General features: G+C 52.8%; 1 protein-coding gene across 3 annotated transcripts; it reads left to right on the forward strand.

Annotated features, from left to right (window-relative positions):
- Positions 1-549: 549 nt before the first annotated feature.
- Positions 550-20,362, forward strand: PKM (pyruvate kinase M1/2). Of its 3 annotated transcripts, none has more exons than XM_039722776.1 (12): positions 3,947-4,040; positions 5,810-5,869; positions 6,082-6,251; positions 6,620-6,711; positions 9,548-9,679; positions 9,869-10,055; positions 10,840-11,110; positions 11,377-11,527; positions 12,914-13,066; positions 16,735-16,901; positions 18,871-19,052; positions 19,576-20,362. In XM_039722776.1, the coding sequence occupies exons 1-12, from the start codon at positions 3,985-3,987 to the stop codon at positions 19,680-19,682; spliced, it is 1,728 nt and encodes a 575-aa protein (XP_039578710.1). In that variant the 5' UTR covers positions 3,947-3,984; the 3' UTR covers positions 19,683-20,362. The 3 variants fall into 3 exon arrangements, with proteins under 3 accessions (XP_039578711.1, XP_039578710.1, XP_039578709.1); XM_039722775.1 differs by lacking the exon at positions 16,735-16,901 and adding an exon at positions 16,142-16,308 and having other exon boundaries at positions 3,970-4,040; XM_039722777.1 differs by lacking the exons at positions 3,947-4,040; positions 5,810-5,869; positions 16,735-16,901 and adding exons at positions 550-706; positions 16,142-16,308.
- Positions 20,363-21,149: the final 787 nt, after the last annotated feature.

Genomic DNA, 21,149 nt, shown 5'->3' on the forward strand with positions numbered 1-21,149 from the left:
ACCAAGCCCTCTTTTGCTCCCATCTTGGAGCCGTCTGGGCAGAGCCACGACTGTGGCTTTGAGGGCACTTCAATAAATATGCACTTTATTCCTCCTAACTCCATCCAGCCTCTGCTCCAGCTCCTCAGGGCATCAGCACCCTGTCACCAACATCTCGTGTCCCCAGTACTGTGTCCCCGCAGCCCCACTGCAGAGATTCCACACTGGTCCCCAGTGTCCCCACTGGAAGGCCTCAGGACCCTCCAAAGCACCCCAAAACACCCAGAGCCGCTGCCCCCCCAGAGCGAGGGACCCCTGAGGTGTGAGCTGGGGGTGCCGGAGTGAGCTGGGGGTGCAGGTGCGGATCGGCGGGCTCGGTGTGGCTCGGGGCCGCGGCCCCTTTAAGAGCATCGCGCCGGCCCGCGGTCCCTTTAAGGCGAGGAGCGCTCTCCGTCCGCGCGCGCGGCCGCTGCGCCGCCTCCTCATTGGCCGGCCGAGCGCGTGCTGTGACTCAGCGCCTCCCCCTCGCGCTTTGTGCGTCCGCTCCTGAAAGTAGCCCCGGCGCCCCGCCCTTGCGGCCCCCGGCGGGGCGGGCGGCGGAGGGATCCTAGGGGGGCGGTGCTGCGGCCGGCCGGGATCACCTTGGCGGGGCGTGGGGGCGGCGCGCAGAGCGGCGGCGGCGCTCGCGGTGAGAGGACGCAGCAGCGGCGTGACTGAGCAGCGGCAGGTAACGGCGCCCTGAGGGGCTGCGAGCGGTGCGGCCGGCCGCGCCGGCGCCGCCGCCATCCCCGTGTTTCCGCCGCCGGGAGAGGGTCCCCCCGGGCGGCGGCTGAGGGGAGGGGGCGCGCGCCCTGCGGGCCGGCTGAGGAGGGGGCGCGCGGGGGGCTCGCGGCGCGCAGCACGTGGCTGCCGGCGGCCCCGCGTCCCCCGCTCTGCCTCCTCGAGCATCCCCCCGGGATCCCGCACCGGGGAACGCCCCTTGCGAGCATCCCCGCCGTGACCCGGCGCCGGGCAGCGCCCGCTCCGAGCATCCCTTCCCATCCCGCGCCGGGGAACGCCCGCTCGAAGCATCTCCCCGCGGCGCGCACCGGGAAACGGCCGCTCCGCGCGCGGGGAGGGGCGGCGGGGGTCCGGTGTGGGGTGCGAGGGTGCGGGTGGATGAGGCGGGGCAGGCGCGAGCGGGGAGCCCCGCGTGTGCCGGCGGCCGCGCCGTTAAGCGGAGCGCGCGGCGCCGCTGCGGGTGCCGCCCGGCCCGGCAGTGCCGGGGGAGCCGCCGGCAGGGAGGCTGAGTCACGGGCACACGGAGTGAGGCGCTGGGCCGCCTTCCCCCCGCTCCCCCCCCCCGTGCCCGCACTCACGTAAAAGCCGGCGGTTCCCCGAAGGGCATCAGCTTTAATCAGTGTCCGGCCCACTGCGCCCACCGCTGATGCTGCAGCCCCTTCCCTGCCCTCCCGCCTCGAGAGGAGAAGGCCCCTTCTGAATTTATCTCCTCCAGTAATTGTGCCTGCTTAAACACGTCCAATTGATTTAGGCAGTTTCTTGACCTGTGAAAACCTTTCAAACGTGTTTAAACCCCCTTTGCAGAGCTACCAAGGCATGAATAGCGCTTTTGTCGGCGGACAATGGCAATCTCCCGACTGTCTCCTCAGACTGCTAAAAGTAGACGGCAATCTCTAAAAACCTGCTTTTGTTCTGATAAGGCAGCTCGGTATCAGAGAGGCCCAGGTTAACAAAAAAAAATCAGTGTTTTATGAAGGTTTTTGTCATGTTAAACTGTTAATTGTCCTGCTGCTCGTCGTGACTTGCCTTGGCTCAGAGGTGCAATGACAAATTTTTTGTTACTCAGGCACGTCCAGGAACTTGTGCAATTAGAAGTGCTTAATTAAAAAAAGGCAAACAAAAAAAACCATCTAAAGAGTGTAATTTTATGCCCGAGATCCCGTTTATAGAGCAGAATTCTGGATCATATAAAGGAGTTCCATGGGTTAATGATCCGTACTGGTGCCAGCAGGTTTTCAGCCCATCACCGGATTAAGTAAAAGGTTTTTGTGCGAGGCAGGAAGCGCTGCTGCGAGCCACGTGCTTGAACCGGGGACTTCTGCCTGTGAAACCCATCTGAGAAACTTCACTTGCACTAGATAAAGAGCTTGGAAAGTCTGCAGCAGCCTGCGTTTTTTTTTTTTTTTATTACCTGCTATTTTATCTATCTAAAGCTGTTATTAAAACCTTCATTTATTGCTGTTAGCCGGAGTGATCCACCGCCGGCCTTAATTCCCTTTCCACCCAACAAGTTGCTAATTTAATTTGATGGGAGTGAGACGTTTCCCAGGCCGGCCGGAGCACGTGCTTGTCCTTTATCTCCCGCCTGGCCGTTGTTCTCCTGCAGGAGGATGGAGCCGCAGCGGGTGGTGATGGATGGCACGTAGGGAATGGGGCTGCAGTACCGGGGCGCTGCCACGTGCAGCAATCTCCATCCTGGAGCGGGGATGCAGCGCAGTGGTCTACACTTCTGCCTAGTTAAATGTGAAAAGAAAACCCCCAAACTTGCTTTTAGCCTGTGAAGCAGGTTTTTACAGCTTGCCTGAAGGCAGCCAGGTGCTTTTTACCAAGCTGAAAGGCTGCTTGTCCTCTGCAAGGTTAAGCCTGTAGGTGTGTCCTACAAATACCCTCGAGATAAGTCTTTCTCGTCACCAAACATCCGATGCTTGCCACCTCCTCTTATTTTTTTAGTTAAGCCTTCTAGGGAGGGCAGCTCAGCAAAGGCACGGCTGAGCCAGCAGCTCACGGGAAGGTGCCAGAACCAGCCCGATCTTCCTGTTCCCCATTGCCAAAAAGCTGCAGAGGCATCTCCGTTGTGGGTCTCTCCTCCCGTGGATCTGCAGCTCGGTGCTGAGGAGAGCGTCGGCCAGCCAGGAGCAGGTGGTGGCCCCTGGGTTCCATCCAGGCTTGCCGAAAAGGGGTGGAATTTTGGGGTGGCCATTTTGTCCTTACGTAACGGCGAGACACCACCTCCAGCTGCCTGGCAGGAATGTGCTGTCCTCCCTCCCTGGGAGAGGGGATGCCAGGCCAGGGTAAAAACCTGCCTCTCTGCAGAGCTGCATTTCTCTGTTGTTGAGTGCCTTTAGCTTCTGGAATGAGCAAAGCTGATGTTTTTCTAGGCTTCTTTGGGAATCTGAAAGCCTGCCTGGTTTCATAACCCTTCCCTGAGCACGAACTCAAACCATTTCTGCCTCTGGGCAGGGTCACTGGGCATGAGCAGCCTTGTTCTGCAGCATCCGTGAGGTTGTGTAAGCGAGGCTGTCCAGTAAACCCCGAGTCATCATCCCCCGGGAGCCTCCTGGCTGGAGTTCCTGCAGGCAGTGACACAGCTCTGGCTGTGGCCTGGGGACAGCCCCTGCTGCAGTTTCTACTTCCTTTTGTCACCAGTAACAGCAAAGACTTGGCCCTGGGTGGGGATTGCTGCTCCCAATCCTTTCTCCATCCCCAAGGGGCATATCCGGACAGACCATGAGTTTAGGCTTTCTCTCATCTGACCCATGGGATGAGCTGGCTGGAATTAGTCACCTGGCTACAGTAAAAGCCAGTCCCTACCTGAGATGGCTTAGTCTGGAATATTCAGGAGCTGAGGAGATACCAGACAGCATTGGGACACCCTGCCTGAAGCATGGGCCGGCCAAGTAATAAATTTGGGAGTTTAATCGTTACTCCTTGAGGAATGAATTCAGGTTTGTTCAGTGCTGGAAACATTCAGGGTATTGCTCACCCCCTCCTCCTCAATCTGCCCAGACTGAGTGCTCAGTGTTTTCTGGTGTCCTTGAAGTCCTTGCTCCTCTGTTTGATGTTAAAAAAAGCGGAGTAGTGGGAAATGCCAGACATTCCTGTTATAAATATGAGACTGGTCATTCCGGTAAAATTCAGTTGATGCCTTGTAAATGCACAGTGGTGGAAGGCAGGAGGGAGTACTGAAAGGACTCTTGGTGGTCGTGGGCATGGTGCTGTGGACAGATGGGTGTTTGGGATACTTTCTGGCTCCTGCGTCTCTGCTCTCGCCCCTGGACAAGGTCACTGTCTGCCGTTAGTTTTTCTGAGCCCTCTGGACTGCTGGAAAATCCTGTGAAGGGGATACTGGCTGGGAAGTGAACTTTTCCTTTCTCTTTATAGAGACTGCAAGGGTGTTAAAATTATATTTGCACATGACTTGAGTGGGTGGGGGATTTCCATGAGGCAGGGCGAATTCACTTGACTATTTTTTATAAACTTCCAAATTGTGCTCTGGCTGCAGTTTCCTTGTTCAGTATTCCTCTTGTTCCTAGAAGCTGTGCAAGCCCGATTGCCTGTGCGTGGAGGTGATTTCCCAGCAAAGGCTTGTTTTTTTTGGCATCCAGGAAAACTGACACTGCTCTGCAGGTGTCGGAGGGTGCAACAGCAAGTGTTAGAGGGCTGAAACACAATGTTTTAGGACTGACCAGAGGGTTTTCCTATAATAATGAAACTTTGTTGGGCTTTTCATGTGGGCAGACCTTCTTGTAGTGACTCCAGTGAATCAGCAGCTTCTGGCAGGGCTGAGGGGAAAAAAAGCTTTGCCAGGTCAAATTATGGTTTTTGCTGGCCTGGCTGCTCTGTGGCGCATGGCAGCGCGGCGAGGGTGAGTCAGGGCTGCCTGCGAGAGGATCTGCACGTACGTGAGGAAGGAAGGGCTGCAGAGCAGGGGAGGAGCATCGGGGCAGGCAGCAGACTGGCAGGGCTTGGTCTGCCCTTCACTGTGCTCAGTCTGCCAGCTTTGCCAGAGTTTTTGGGTTTACTGGTGCCTCTGTGTCAAAGCTGGATGTGCTGAGCTGGCTGGTGTGTGCCCCTCACACCGTTCTGTGGTTTATTGGTGGGCTTTGTCTGCTTGGGACAGGCAGAACAAAAGCCCAGCTCTATTCCTGCTCTGTCCCAGCTTTTAGCTGGGCTCCAGCCCGTGTTTCTATAAGCACATCTTGGAGATGAAGGCTGCTCATGCTTGCTCTGAGTCTCACCTGTGTGCCCAGGGCACAGGGTTTGAAGCTGAACCAGTCTTTAAAGGCAAAATGAGTGATCTGCCCATGCCAATAGTCACCACCTTGCATCACTTTTACCAGAGGCTTTTGTGATGCTGAGATTTTAGCCTGGGCAGGTCTAAAAGACAAAGCTTTGAGCTGCCACTACTACTTGAGAACAAAATTATTGCAATTAAAACGCCTGGGGCACCAGCACTGCTGTGAAATGAATGTCCTCCCAGCCCAGTGGACTGTTAGGCTTCAGCTCAGCTTCCTCTTCAGAGGATAGGTTGGTTCCCAAAGAATAGGCTGGTCCTGCTGTTGTGGAAGCTCTAGTCCAGAGGAGGCAAACAGCTTGAGTTCAGAGAGTTTTTTTAATCCAAATGTTGAAAAATGCAAGCAGTTTTAAACCTTAGGATGAATTGTAGTGCTGTAGGTGGAGGGGAGTGCAGGAGGTGGGGGAGACCTGCAGCGTCTTCAGTCAAAGAGGGGCTTTGAGTATCTTAAATCTTCAGTCTTTTATGTGTTCTCTGCCAAAGCGATGTGTTTAATCAACCCAAGTCTGCTTGCTTGTCCAGGCTTAAAGGATGGGGTTGAGGCTTATGCGGACTTTGCTGTGATTAGGTGCTCCTGGGCAGAGGGTTGCCCATGTCCAGGCGTGCCTCAGTCACGCCAGCGCCGAGCTGCCCCGCTCCCATGTGGGATGGGACGTGCACTTGAGGCCTGTAGGAGAAATGAGTGGAGAGCTGGGAGGGAGGAGGCAGAACCTCTGCCTGTGCACTCAAGTGCTTGAATTTTGTTGCGTTGTGTAGCTCCAAGGGAAGACTGGCAATGAAGAGAAGCTATGAAGGGAACATCTGCATAGAAGGCAGGTGAGCTTTGGGTGGTCCATGTGGGGGATGACACGGAATAGAAATGTGCCTTGCCTTTTAGGATTCTCAAATAGGAACATAAAGATAGTTTGACCCAGTAGCAGCTTTCTTGTTACCTCCATATTCATCACATTGTTGTCTTGGTGTCTCTGCTTGATGGGCAGTTTGGGGTGGGTGATTCCCAAACCTGGCACCGCTTTCTTCCCTTCCAGACACAGGAATCGAGCAATCATGTCGAAGCACCACGATGCAGGGACCGCTTTCATCCAGACCCAGCAGCTGCATGCTGCCATGGCAGACACCTTCCTGGAGCACATGTGCCGCCTGGACATCGACTCGGAGCCAACCATCGCCAGAAACACCGGCATCATCTGCACCATTGGTAGGCTATTCCTAGACAGGAGGGAATTGCAGCTAGGAGCCCACACCTCGGTGAAACTTATTAGGGAAATTGTGAGAAGCATCTGACTTTCATCCCTTGCCAGGGCTGAACTTGTGTGGTGAAGGAAGATGACTTTCCCATGTTTGCCTAACCTGTGTTACTGCTGGGAGTGAATCCAGTATCCAGGGAAATGGGAATCGCTTGGGTTCTGCTGCACTCCGTGGGCAAGTTAAAACAATATTTGCTGCTGCAGCGCTGAGCAATGCTGTATCCATTTACCTTTTTTCTTCCACATGAAACAGCCTGGTCTGTGTGGGTTACCTCATTATTTTTCTTAAGTTAATGTTCAAACTGTTTCTTCCTCCTAGGCCCGGCCTCCCGCTCTGTGGAGAAGCTGAAGGAAATGATTAAATCTGGAATGAACGTTGCCCGCCTCAACTTCTCTCACGGCACCCATGAGGTGAGGGTGTGGTCTGAGCTGCTACAGCTCCTGTGTGTCTGCCGATCCTGTCCCTCAGGGAGGAGGGAAATCCAGCTTCATCCAGACCATCCGTGGTGTGGGAAGGTCAAATAGCTGCTTGTGGGCAAAGCATGCTGGTTGTACATACCGAGCCTGCGTCACTGTTGATAACACTGAAGTGTATTTTCTGAGCCATTTTGAAAGCAATTTGATTCCACACCCCACCCTGTAGCGGGGAGCCAGGTAACTGGTATTTGACACCGTGTGCCAACTGCTTGCCATGAAATCCTTCAGTTCTTCCTCATATCCTGCTGTTCTCAGATTCTGCTGCTCACTGGGAAGCAGCAGCTTTGGGAAGACCTGTCCCTGTTTTGCACCTCTGCAGGAGGTCACACTATCAGTTAATCTCACTTTTTATTGCATTGCTGGGGATTTTGCAAGCAGGTGATCCGTGAATAACCCTGATCAAAAGGCATCTGGTTTTTGGTGATTTGATGTAATTACTGTGCTCAGTGGGAAGAATGGGCTCCTGGGTTTTGTGGCTAACCAGCTGCCCCAGATGCATTCCTGGCACTCTGGAAGGTCCCACTGTGCAGCTTGGGACATGGTGTGGTGAGCTCAGAAAAATAAGGTCAGAAGAAATCAACACTCCATGACAGTCAAGCCCTTACTGCTATAAATAGCAGACACTCAGTGATACTGGAGGAGCTGAGGATCCCATTCTGCTGAGGTTTTTTGGGTTTTTTTTTTGACCCTGGCTGCTTTCCAACTTTCAAAATGTCACCCAGTAGCAGCTGTAGGTAGCTTTACTTAGTGACCCATGAGTCTCGTGGCATATAACAGCTTGGCCTCTCACCCTGGTAGCCTTTAATGAGCACAGGGCAGTGTCAGGATCAAAAGGGCTGATACTTAACTGTGGGCGACCATCAGACCTTGACTAACCACCCTGGGATAGTGTTAGTACATGCCTTGCAGTTGGGAAATCAGCCTGGAGAAAGAATAGTGTGGAGTAACTGCATCCCAGGAGTCAAATCCTTGCAGCTGGGTGGCTCTTGGGCCAGGTGACGCATGAGGGAGTTGGTGGGCAGGTAGAAACTGGGAATTCTGACACCGTTATTGCCTGGTTGCTGTGGTCTGTGAACTTGGCTGAGGTCTTCCTGCTTTGTGTGAGGTCTAATTAGACATTTTACACCAGCAAAGCTGACTGCAGGCTCTGCTGTGGCTGTTTCCTGCAGAGTGTGACCATGAGCCACAGCCAGTCCTGAGTTTGTGTCCCATCCTGGCCCCTCCAAAGTGCCCTAGTTTCCAGTGAAGGCCAAAGGAGTTTCCATCTGTCACAAGTGCTTCAGTTCTCGTGTCCACCCCAAAGCATTTACCAGGGCTTGAGCTTTTCAACCTCCCTGGCTCCCCTTAACATGGACTTATGGCTTTTACCTCCAGTTCTTCCTGCATTCCCGTTCTGCACGTGTAACTTTTCAGAAAGTCAGACTCCCTAGGAGCCAGTTAGTCCTTGGTATCAAACTAAAATAGAAATCTCAGATGATTGGGTTCAGATAAGTGTTGTGGCACTGTCAGGACATGTGTTCTGTGCTGCATCCACCCCAGCTGCAGTGCCTGGAAGGGTCAAGGCCATCTCAGTCCCAACTTGCACACTGTCAATAAACTGACTCATTTTCCTGCTATAAAGAGTTATCAGCTGTTAGGTATTTCTGGCTAAGGGCACACATGTGAACTTCAGCATGGCTTTTTCCAGCCCAACCTTCCTGGTGCTGGCTTATCATCCCTGAGATACTGAAGTCAGTGTGGAGGGCTCGTGTTGGGGTGAGTGAGTGACACGAGGGAACCGAGTGTTCCGGGTGAGTGAGGTCAAACTCCATCAGTCCATCTGGCACAGAGGGGAAAGTGTATGTTTTATCTACTAAAGTCTGTCAAGTGTTACACAACTCTTACTAGTTGTAAGTAGTTGAGGTTATCTCTTCGTGTTATTTAAACAAGTAAAGTAAACTGATTTCTTGGCTATCTGTAGCACATTTGAGGGAGCTGGGATTGCTTTTGTCACAAAACTATCCTAAAACTGGCAGCATTTAGCTAAATGGTCTCACAAACAAGGTTTGGAAGCCAGGTGTGTGGTGCTGGACTATTGAGCTGTCTGTGATTGCTTTGACTCCGGAAATAAACTGTAAATATTTACACGGATAACATTTTTTTAGCAAATCCTTTATCTGTGGGAATTCAGGCCAAAGAGTGAAAAGCTGTCCACCTGCAGGACTGATAGGGGTCAGGCTGGAAGTGTGTGTGGGAGCTAGCAGTGTGGAGAGGCATCTTCCCTTGCTCTGATGGGTGGAGGAGGAGCACAGCCATGTGTGGCACTATGATGTTCTTCTGCCATCAGGTCTCTTTGAATGCACACAGTTACCCAGGTGCTGGTGCTGTGGATATTCTGCTGTGTTGAATAGGCAGGTGTTCAGGTAAGCTTCTGGAAGAGTTACTCCTTAAAGGCCTCTTGGTTGGTGAGCCACCTTGGATTGGCAGATGTGTGTCCTTTTGAAAAATCACTTCAGCCAGACCTCAGGACTGTCTCCTTGACTTGTCCTTCTGGAATTAGGGCTGAGGGCACCCCAGATAACTTCAGACTCCATCTTCATGGCAGAAAGGCCCTTGCATTCTTGCACTATGCTTTACTGGAAGCTTTGTCTGGGTTGAATTTTGAAGGTAGAACTGAAACTGAGAGCGGAACAGTCAGCTTGGGCAGCCTCTGGGGTGCACTGGGATCTTTTCTGTAAGCAGCCAAGTAGAACCAGCTTTAACATTTCCATATTTTTTCTTTTCTTGCCAGTATCATGAGGGCACAATCAAGAATGTGCGAGAAGCCACAGAGAGCTTTGCCTCTGATCCCATCACCTACAGACCTGTGGCTATTGCACTGGACACCAAGGGACCTGAAATCCGAACTGGACTCATTAAGGGAGTAAGTTGCTTTTTTTAATCACTCTTTGCTCACCACACAGACTTGATACGTGTTAAGCCTGTGGCCATTTCCAAACAAAACAATATTATAGGAAATGAGGTAACAAACCACCTCTCAAAAGTTCTAGCAAACTGCTATGGGCTGCGAGGTGGTGGTGTACTGGTTTTTACTGGTGGTGTTGTCACACAGAGTGGCACAGCAGAAGTGGAGCTGAAGAAGGGCGCACAGCTCAAAGTGACCCTGGACGATGCCTTCATGGAGAACTGTGATGAGAACACACTCTGGCTGGACTACAAGAATCTCACCAAAGTTGTAGAAGTTGGCAGCAAAATCTACGTGGATGATGGTCTGATTTCTTTGGTGGTTAGGGAGAAAGGTGGGTGACAGCCATTTTAGCTCTGCCTGTTTGTGTGTTCCTCAGGACATGCCTGTGGTTTCCCTCTAGTAAGAGTTTCTTAATTTGCAATTGTGTGTTGTAGAAAGCAGAACATAGTTCTTGATGGTTTAGTGAGACTTTGAGCTAAATTTCTCTATCTCAAAGTGTAGGAACTTTCCAAAAACTAACTTCAGCTGAGTTTCATTGGGCTGGCATCTAAACCCCATCTTCAAAGGGGAGTGTGTGGTAGGGCCACATGTTCATGATCAGCCAGGCTAATTCATGCTCTTAATGAAGGGTATAACTAGTTTTACAGCACAGACCCTGGGTTTTGTAGGTAAGAGACAGAACTAGTTTTAATTGGTAATGTAGAGGCAAGGTTATTTCCATAATGCTCCCTTTATAGTGCTGCCTAAACTGCTGTAGCCCCAAGCCTCTAAATCTCTGAGCATGTAGGCAGTGGGAGGAGAGGCTTTGGTGTTGCAGGGCTCTGTGTGCAAAACTGCAACCTGCTAGCTTTTCTTGGGGGAGGTAATCCCAACTTCCTGCAGCAAACAGCTGCTATCTTATCCAGGAGCAGTCTAGAAGTTGTTTTAGACCAATCTATTTTGTTCCCAAGGGTAAGCTGCAAGGTTGTGTGGTACAGAAATGCTCTGAAGAGATGGGATGTGCTTTTTATCGCCTGTGCCACTGTTGGCACTGCAATTCCCAGGCCGGGAGGTGGTGTGGGAGTTGGTAGCAGGAGCTGTCCTGTAAACACTGACCATGGGAACCTGTGTTTCAGGGAAGGACTATGTCATGACAGAGATTGAGAATGGTGGCATGCTCGGCAGCAAGAAGGGCGTGAACCTGCCCGGCGCTGCTGTCGACCTGCCTGCTGTCTCTGAAAAGGACATTCAGGACCTAAAATTCGGTGTGGAGCAGAACGTGGATATGGTGTTTGCTTCCTTCATCCGCAAGGCTGCTGATGTCCATGCTGTCAGGAAGGTGCTGGGGGAAAAGGGAAAGAACATCAAGATCATCAGCAAAATTGAGAACCACGAGGGTGTGCGCAGGTGAGCTTTGTGCAGGGGGTGCTTTGGGTTTGTCACACTGACATAAAGCAATAGAGCAACTCACACTCGCTTTTTGTAGCTTCAGGCAGCTTTGTAGCACTGAATATGTGCTGTGCCTTGCTTCTGGTTTTCTTCCTCCTTCCTTGGCATTGCAAGGACTCAAACAGCCCATGAAAAGCGTGAGTGCTCCTTTCAGAGGAGGACAGACAGATGGGAAGGTGCTTTGCAGAGCAAATGGGATAACACAGCTGTTCTCACTCTGTCAGGTTTGATGAGATCATGGAGGCCAGTGATGGCATTATGGTGGCCCGTGGTGACCTGGGTATCGAGATCCCAGCTGAAAAAGTCTTCCTTGCCCAGAAGATGATGATTGGGCGCTGCAACAGGGCTGGCAAACCCATCATCTGTGCCACTCAGGTACTGGAAGCACCACCTGTGGTTCCTCACTGCCAGAGTCTGGCTGGGGGGAATGTTGGGAGCAGCCGTGGGTTGATGGCATTGGTTAAAAGAGTGACATGCAGAGAGGTTTTGCTCATAGCTGAAAAGCTCATATTTAGGCATTTCTGTGTTTGGGATTTTTTCCAGTTAGATTAGAGGACCTCTTGCGAAGGGTTATACGCCTCAAAACATCACATGGTAATGAGCCTTTGAGGCTGACCTTTCAAATTCAAGGAAAAAATGGCACATGCTTTTCCTTGCCATCTTGTGGCAGCACATCCCTGCCTGACAGGGAAGGTTTGCTAGGGTTCCCAGGTATCTTAGACATGTACCTGTGCTGCAGCTTCAGAAGGAGCTGAGTAAAGGATCCATCTCCTTTTTCTGGGAGTGGTAGGGATCATGTGTGCAGTCCTTGAGCACTGGGAGGACTGGTTTCCTGACTGTCCTTGCTCTGCACACAGGCTGTGGAAGTAAAGACTTCTTTAGACAGTAGTCATTAAAGAAGGTTCTGGATTTACAGTGGCATGTGCTCCTTTTTCCTGTATTGCTACAGAAATGCAGCTTTTGCTCTGCACACAGGCTGTGGAAGTGAAGACTTCTTTAGACAGTAGTCATTAAAAGTCACTGGATTTACAGTGGCATGTGCTCCTTTTTCCTGTATTGCTACAGAAATGCAGCTGAAACACAGCCTCAGGCAATGTCCTATGGGTGAAGCAAACAGTGTTTAAACAAGTGGTGAGCTCCAGCTGGGGGGAAGCTGAGGACCTGAGGAAGACAGGACAGCTGGCCAGAATTGGGGTGTGGAAAGGGATTAGGAAATGCTCACCTCATGGCAAGCTGTCCCGTTTTCCACTTTTAAGCATGGATGCTTAGAAAGCTGGTTCTGAATTTAGTACACATTGTCTAAAGCATTTGAAATCTTGTGTTGGGAGAGGGTGACTTCATTGGCGCAGACCCTGCTCTTTATGGTTTCTGGATGATACACATTCTCAAATTTGGGGATTTGAGCTTTCCATAAATACGTCTAATGCCACACTGCTCTAAAGAGCTCCGCGTTTCTTGGACCAAGCTTTGTGCTGCGAAGTTGAAGTGGAAGGTTGGAGTATTTTGTCTGGGATGTTGTGTGGCTTAAATCTCCCTGGAAAAGGAATAAATGTGGAATGGGTATCAAATGGAATGGGTTATTTTCCTTAGTGATGGAGGCTTTAAACCAAAGCTGGTTTAGGGACCAGACCATCTTTATTTTCCATGCCCATGGAGAACTCCTGGAGTCCTTAAGTTGCATCCCACTTTCTGCCCAAGCCCTAAGGAGTGTTGCAGTCCAGCTGCTCCTCTGTTGATCCCTGTGGGTTTGCTCTCTCCCAGATGCTGGAAAGCATGATCAAGAAGCCTCGCCCGACCCGTGCTGAGGGCAGCGACGTCGCCAACGCCGTCCTGGACGGGGCAGACTGCATCATGCTGTCTGGGGAAACAGCCAAGGGAGACTATCCCCTCGAGGCTGTGCGCATGCAGCACGCTGTGAGTACTGCCCTGCCCTGCCTGCTGGGGACAGGGACACCACCCTGCTCTTGGCCACCTCAGCTGGCCACTCAAAGGCCTAAATGGCTGCCTAAAATAGCCTTTTTTTTTCCCTCACACTCTGTTGTGGGTGATTCTTTTGAACAAACATGGTCCTGAGGGCCTGGAATTTCTCCAAACTTGCCAAGCAGAGCTGAGAGCTGCTCTGAAATGCTGAGATACAAAATTTCCCATTTCTTTTTGCTGTTACCTCAATAGAAATTTCATCCACTGTCCTGTTGCAGTGGCATATTAAATGCCTTAAACTTCTGCAGGGTCAAGGAGCTGCTTTAAGCAGTTTATCTATAGATAATGAAAGGTTTGGCTGAGTCCTGCATGGGAGGGGGTGGGGAGGCCCCTGAGGGTGATTTACAGCACTGTTGCATTCAGCACCTGCTGTGTGCTGGGGGTTGGGGGGGTTTGTTGCATGAGTACTGACAGCACCATATTTTTACATGCCTGAACTGCCAGAAACCTCTGCTCTGCTTCAAGTTCGTGTTTCAGCTGATATAAGCCTTATGTCAAGTTCCTGTGAGCGTTGCTGCTCCCCAGTTACCAGTGCTGTGAATCACAACACAATGTGAATCACATCACAAGTTCTAACTCTCACCAGTTTTTTTTGTAATTCAGCTTCTATAGGTTATTCAACTCAAGCAGTGTTGGTTTGCAGTGTGTTACCTAAACATCTTTTACCTCAATATGGAGTGGTGTTTTTTGCACGAGGCAAATGCAAAATACAACTTACGATCGCTGGGCGGTGGTGCTCCTTTACAGGCCAAATGCTAACAGTGCACCTTAAAGCTTCTCCCTCCTTTTCCAACCCCTAAATCACAAGGATCAACTGCCTACCAAGACTTGGGAACTTGCTGCAGCAAACTTTGCACCTGGCTTTCCATCCTGGCCATAATTCTTTGGTCTGAGCAGGTTGTGTTGTACCTGTAGCCTGATTTCAGGATGTGTTGCATGTGCTTCCCTCTTCCTACAGACCTGGGCATGGTGTTCTTTCCACCAGGGCTCCTGGAGAAGCACTCAAGGCTTTAACACTTTAACACTGCAGAAATTAAAATACAGATTTACTAAGTGTGAGATGTTCCAGGCAGCAAGGTGCCAACTCTTATGGTAGGAGCACATGCCAGTACAGTGAGGATCTTTCCTCTGAGCTAATTCAATTCTTGTTAGTCAAGCCCAGCAACAATGTCCTGAGAATCCATGGTCTGGGGATCTGCAGCATGGCTGGAGCAGGTGGATGTTACCCTCTGAAGTGGGCAGTAGCAAACTTCCAAATACTGGGCAGGCTGATTGCTGTAGGTGGGAGTGGGCTTCCTTCCCATTCCACTCCAGCATCCACACTTCAAAGCCCAGCCTGGCCATGCTATGATGCCTGATGGGACCAAGGTTCAAACAGCCTCTCCATTTTCCTTTCTCCCACCTCCCTGGTATCTCCACCTGTGCACCAACTGGAAACCCTCTATAGCTATTCCTGCCTGAGCAGATCCAGCTGTGTGGTGAAGTTAAGGATTGCTGTGCCCCTCTGCAGCTGCTGTCAAAGCAGACACCTGTATTCCCACTTTCTGCACGTGGGGAGTGCAGACTTCCCTCTAAAATCAGATTTGCTCTCTGTGTTACATGGACCTGCTGCCTTTGTACCAGGAGCTGAAAATAAACTGCCAGGCTTCCAGCTCCTGCATTTGGAGTAAGTGTTGTGATGCAAATACTCTCCTTTTATCTAAATCCAGCAGTAACAATGTGCTTTAGGACAAGTTGGCACTGGCCTGCTCTTCCGGCCTGCTGCCTGTGTCCTGTTATTTTTAGACCTAAGATACTTAACTACTTTGGCTTAAACTGATAACTGTGGAAGGGATAATTCCCAGCATCACATAAAATAATTCATTAACACTAGAGTAGCAAAATCCTGATTTTTCTAACTGCAGAGCTTTCACTGTGGTGGCACATCAGTCTCTAATTCAACATGAACTTGTCATGCTTTGTGTAGTGGCTGTTCACTTTGTGGAATAACTGGGTGAAGTTGTCCTTGAGAAGATCATGAACCTTTGCATGCTTTTCTAGTCTCTGCAAGCCTTCTTTATCGGGTTGTCAGGCCTTCTGAGATGATTAAACATGATGATTCCCAGCATTCTGGGATGAACAGGTTGCTGAACCTGTTGCCAATGCTCAGCCAGAGCTCAAAGCCTTTAGTTGTGCCTCTGTCCCTTTCATCTGTCCATATTTGGCACTGTACAAACACTCCAACATCCACACTGTGACAACCCTATAAGGAAGACTTGTTCCTCTTTATTTCCCTATTACCAAAAGGAAGTTGGTATCCCATTTGGATGTGAAGCTTTATTGACTCTCAAGTTAAAATAAATCTTTATTTGCCCTGAAACTACATCTTTATTTGCTCTCAAAGTAAGCCAAATCTTCATTGACTCTGAAATGAAACTAAATCTTCATTCACCCTGAAGTTAAACTAAATGTAACAAGATTGAGAGAACAGTTTCCCACCTTGAGGAGTGACATTTAAAATGTGTTGCTGGCATGTTGGCTCCATGAAAACTGTTCCAGCAGCACTCTGTGGTGCTGGGAGCTTAGGAAAGGAAGACAGATATTCCCTCTTAGAGAACTGCAAGCAGGACCATGGGCAGGCAGGTAGGTGGCACAAGAGTGTCTCAGGGAAGTCATAAGCAGCCATGACAAAGCACGGTCTGCCTCTGAGCTGGCTTGTTCTGCTCCTTGAAAAGCAATTTATGTTTGCCTGCTCTGCTGGAACTCCCAAATACAACAAAAATACCATGTTTGGAATGCCTGCCCAGTGACTGGCGCCTGCCAGTTCCATGCTGCAGTGAATTTTAGTCTGGTTGCATTTAGCAAAGTCAAAATCTGAGAGACAAAAAGCTTCACTGCTTTACCTTAATACCCTCTTGCATGCATTACTATGACAATTAAGCAAGTTAACGTGATCTCATGTTCCTCTGGTGTATCTTTCCTTCTTTTCTTTCCTCTGTTCTCCTCCTTCCGTCCCCCTCGGGCCTGCAGATCGCGCGCGAGGCTGAGGCCGCCATGTTCCATCGCCAGCTGTTCGAAGAGATTTTACGCCTCAATGTTAACTGCAGGGACCCTGCCGATGCCATGGCGGCGGGCGCGGTGGAGGCCTCTTTTAAGTGCTTAGCTGCAGCCCTGCTAGTCCTGACTGAGTCCGGCAGGTAGGGCTCAGAGAGGGGGCTTGGGCCAGCCCTTGCCGTGGCAAAACACGCTGCACTCTAACACTGCAGTCTTTGGCCAGCTGCTCGCTGCCCCCTTGTGTAACTCTGCCATGTGAGCTGACCCCGTGCCAGGGAGGGATCCCAGCAGGCAGGAGCAGAGCGAGAGTGCCTGGCAGTTGGCATGAGTGTCACCTGAGTGTGGGCTTGACAGGGCGAGGTGCCACCATTGGAGAAAGAGCCCTTGGGAATCGAGTGGTTCCTCTGCAGGGACGTGCTGTTGGGGTGAGCTCAGTGTGAGCTCACTGGTTAATGCCGGTGCTGAAGGCTGGCAGCAGGGATGTGGCACTCTGTGCTCAGCACCTCGCCCTGCCCTGTGCCCGAGCGCCTGCCGTGAGCGTTGTCTCCGAACGCGTGTTGCTCTTGTAGATTGCCCGGGAGGCCGAAGCCGCCATCTTTCACAGGCAGTTGTTTGAGGAACTGCGTCGTCTGACCCCCCTCAACTGCGACCCCACCGAGGCCGCTGCAGTTGGCGCTGTGGAAGCGTCCTTCAAGTGCTGCAGCGGGGCCATTATTGTCCTCACCAAGTCTGGAAGGTAGGAGGGGACAGGTGCCCCCAGGTCAAGCCTGCTGTGCCCCAGGGTGGGGGATTCTCCCATGGCCTTGAGAGAGCAGTGGAGTCAGGTCCTGGCAGTGCCTGCAGTGGTGGTTCCTCGAGATGGACACACATCCCTACGCTCTGAGTCCTCGGCCTGCCTCTGCCAGCGTGGCACCAGCTCCGAGCCCAGCCTCCCCTCACTGCTGCAAGTGGCAGTGGCGCCAGCTGGAAGAGCCAAGGGAAAATAAGCGTTGCAGCTTCAATTCAAACTACTTGGCAAGAAATCATCAATGTAACAGTGAGGCAGAAGTTCAGTGGATGCAGAATCTTTTTTTTTTTTTTTAATAAGGTTTTGGCCTTTCGTAGTAGCATCCAAATTATTGGTCCCTTGCTAGACTTTGCAGTCATCAGCCCTGCTTGCCTGAGCCAAGGGCCGAAGAGGGACTGCGCAGCCTGTGCTTGGTAGGCAGGGAAATGGAGAGAGTTGGAAATATCCTCTTTGAGGCTTCCTTGTCCCTGCCTGCAGGTAATCTCTCTGCACAGGCAGGCATCTGGCAAGCACCAGGTGAGCTCAGTGGCTGCAGGTGAAGTGTGCTGGAACAATGTAGTTTGGGATTTCTGTCCAGCAACAGTGACAGCTGCCGAGCAGAGACTTGTTCTTCCAGTTGTGGAATAGGAGCTGGAGCCTCATGGATCAACTCTTCCATCTAGAGGACCTGGGCTGCCTGCTCCCAAAGCACGTCCGACCATAAGTCTCAGACTGCTTTCTGGAAGGAAATCAGGATTTCTCACACTGGATTCACACCAAAACAGTAGTGCAGCACACGTACCTGAAGATGTGGACCATCGGGGATACCGTCACCAAAATGTACAGCTTAAAATGATTTTGAGCAGAAAATTACTTTCTGCAGAGATGAGGAGGGAACTATAAGCACCGAGTTCTGGATGTCCTCGTGCTTCTAATGTTTCTTTGTCAAACGTTCCAACGTTACACTTGACCTTTTAAAGAGATTTGAACTCTGATATTTGAATATTTTTAGCTGTGGATTAGGTTAACTCTTGTGAGTACCTGAATCTCGCGGGAGGCAGCTTGGACAGTGTGGGAAGGATTGTCTGAGAGCTGGCACGTGTGGTTGGGTGCTTGGAGCAGTCTGCTGGCCCCTGCTTTAAGCAGCAAACTTTGCATCTGCATGTTGCTGAGCTTGGCTCCACTAAACAAGGCTGCAAAGGCAAGTGGAGACACCAGCATGTCCTTTGGAAAGATGGAGCTGCAGATGCCACAGCCTTGCAGTTTGAATCTGTTTGCAGATGCTCTCCTTCAGCAGTGCTCAGAGAAAGGAAAGCTGTAGTCTAGTCCCCACCCAGGCTGTGCTGCTGCTATTTTAAAGCATTTTAAAGACTTTGTGCCCAACTTCCCAGTATAAATTTTGGCCTCTGTTGCATTTGCTTCCCATGGGGTGCAGTTGCAGAGCTCTGTGTGGAGGAAGTGGCCTGTTTGCTGGCTTCAGTAGGTGGCTGGGAGGCAGATGGCTTCCTCCTTGGCATGCTTTGGGCAATGCTGCTGGCACCGGCTCTTTCCACCCTGAAAACCGGGAGCTCCTCAAAACAGGGAACTTTCAGGGACCCCTGTTGAGATGCCAAGGCCTGCTTGCGGAGGCCAGAATAAATGGCACCTCGCCACCCTAACATAGCAACAGAGACAAGTAAAGGCTTGTTCAGGGACCAAAACACCCTGATGGCACTTGCTAAACTTGGAGCTGAGGAGATTGTCACTGCCAGTGGTGGTCTGGGAGTCCAGCAGGGCACCGAGCTGGTTGGTGAGTGGCTTTTGTGGAGGCTGCTCACATGCCCCCAGGGGTTTTGGGGAGCCCTGGTGGCTGACGGACAGACCTTGGGGCCGTTGCCAGGAGTCCTCTCCGGAGGCTGCGTGGCTGCGCGGAGCCCCACGGTGGCTGTTGTCCCCGCAGGTCGGCGCACCTGGTGTCGCGGTACCGCCCGCGGGCCCCCATCATCGCCATCACCCGCAATGAGCAGACGGCGCGCCAGGCCCACCTGTACCGCGGCATCTTCCCCGTGCTCTGCAAAGACCCCGCCCAGGACGCCTGGGCCGAGGACGTGGACCTGCGCGTCACCCTGGGCATGAATGTCGGTGAGTGGCACCTCGCCCTGCCCTGGGACACGTGGTGGCCCTGAGCACCTGGCTGGTTACTTTGGGGTCACTGGTGGTGGGAAGAGAGGAACTGGCTGCCTGTGTGGTAACTGGATCCGGACAGGAAATGGGTGATGCTTGCATGAGCAGAACCACATCCGATTGGGAAATGGGGTGGTGGGTTTGGCACAGCGGCCTTTAAGGAGCTTCCAAGAAGACCAGGTTGGGTTTGTGATAGACCTGTGACACTCATTACTCCTGAGGGACAAGGGAAGCCTGGAGTGGGGTTGACTCTGTCCTTCACCTCTACAAATCAAGCTCTGTTGCAGAGAGCCCCAGAGCAGAGGTGAAGGGTGTCACATGGGTGGGCAGCAGGAAGGTGGGGTCTTGATACCCTCCTGGAGCCCCAGCTGCTGTGGCACAGGCAGCCTTAGTGACTCGGGGAGTGGGTGATGAGCAGGGCTGCCCCATGGCAGGGAGACACGGTGGGACTGGGCTCTGACACCTCCCTCTTCTCTCCTAGGCAAAGCTCGAGGGTTCTTCAAGAGCGGCGACCTGGTGATCGTGCTGACGGGCTGGCGCCCCGGCTCTGGCTACACCAACACCATGCGTGTGGTGCCCGTACCCTGAGTGCCCCCGGGCCTTCTTCCCCTGCCCCCTCCCCTCCCACCACCCCACTGCCCTGTGTCCCCTTGCAGTAGACCAGCCATCGCTTGCGCTGTTGTCCTTGTCCCTAGAGTGGATGTAGGTTGCTAAACACCACCCAGTGCAGCAGCAGCAGGGGCAAGAGACCTTAAATCACTAAAAAAAATATACTTGAAGTGTTTAGTTTTTTAAAAATCTCTCCCTGTAGTTAAAAGTCCTGCCTTGATGTGTGTTGGAGTCAGCGTGGGAGGTTCCTGCGTGCTGTTGGGACTCCTCTTTCCTGGTGACTGTCTGCAGAGTGTGAAATGTCCCTTTCCCTGGCCCTGGTGTGGGGTTTTGGGGAAGGTGAGAGGCGATGTGTGGTCAACAGTTCTGCTGGACCCCTCCTTGCTCGAGGCAAGCTGCTACTCCCCCCTCCTGTAATGGCTACACGCCTCTCCAGACCCAGTCCAAGGCAGATCCAGCCCTTTCAGCTGGCTCTTTCGGGAATGGGGGCAGGGGAAGGGTGTTGGCTCCATGCACAGCTTCCCGTGCTCCCCTTGCAGCGATGTCTCCTGTGTTAGTCATGTCCCCCCACCACTCCAGAGCCCCCCTCACCCAGCACTCTGATGGGCCCTGGGGTGGGAGAGCACAACTGTCCATCAATAAAGAGAAGCTGAAGCACCTGCTGGCCTGAGCTGCGCCTTGGGGGCTGGTGAGAGGTCTGCAGGGGTGGGAGGAGATGTGGTGAAGGGCTACAGGAGCTGGGGAGTGCTTAGGGTTCTGGGTGGGGCTCTGGGGAAGGAGCCTGCAGGTTTGGGCTGTCTGGTCTGGGATCTGCAGGCAGTAGGGGGGACTGGTGTGGGGGTCTGCAGGGACTGGGGCAATGTGCTGCACTTTGAGGGGGGCCAGGGGCGGGGTTTGCTAGGGCTGGGGCTGCTCGCAGGGGCTGAGGGCGCTCTGGTGGAGGGGCTCCAGAGGGGAGGGAGCGGCGGGCCTGCAGGCAGCTGTTGGGGTGGGGAGTGGGCCCAAGGAGGAGTCCGTGGGGCTCTACGGGTGTGTTAGTGGGGGGGCTGTGCCTGGGGGAGAGAGCCAGCAGGGGCCCTGGGGCCTGGTCGGGGTCCCTCCCGCGTGGCTTGGCCCCGCCCGGGGCGGGGGAGCCCGGAGCTCGCCCCCGCGCGGCCCCTTTAAGGGCCGGGACCCCGCCGGGCTCCGGCCCTCACGGGGGTGGGCGGGGCCTGCGGGGGCGGGATGTGGCAGTCAGCGTGGCGGGGGCGGGACTGGGCGCTGGGAGCCAATGGGCGGAAGGAAAGGGGCGGGGCTCGGCAGTGTGCGGCCAATGGGCGGGGTGGAAGGCGACGGGCGGCCAATGGGCGGGCGCCGTGGCGGCGCGAGGAGGCCGGAGCGCGCGGGGCATGACGGCGGCGCGCGGGGCCGCGCGCAGGTAGCGGGGGGCTCGGGGGGCGCCGGGAG

This window comes from Passer montanus, unplaced genomic scaffold, assembly GCF_014805655.1.
Source record: "Passer montanus isolate IOZ18808 unplaced genomic scaffold, ASM1480565v1 scaffold5, whole genome shotgun sequence".
NCBI classification, from domain to species: domain Eukaryota; kingdom Metazoa; phylum Chordata; class Aves; order Passeriformes; family Passeridae; genus Passer; species Passer montanus.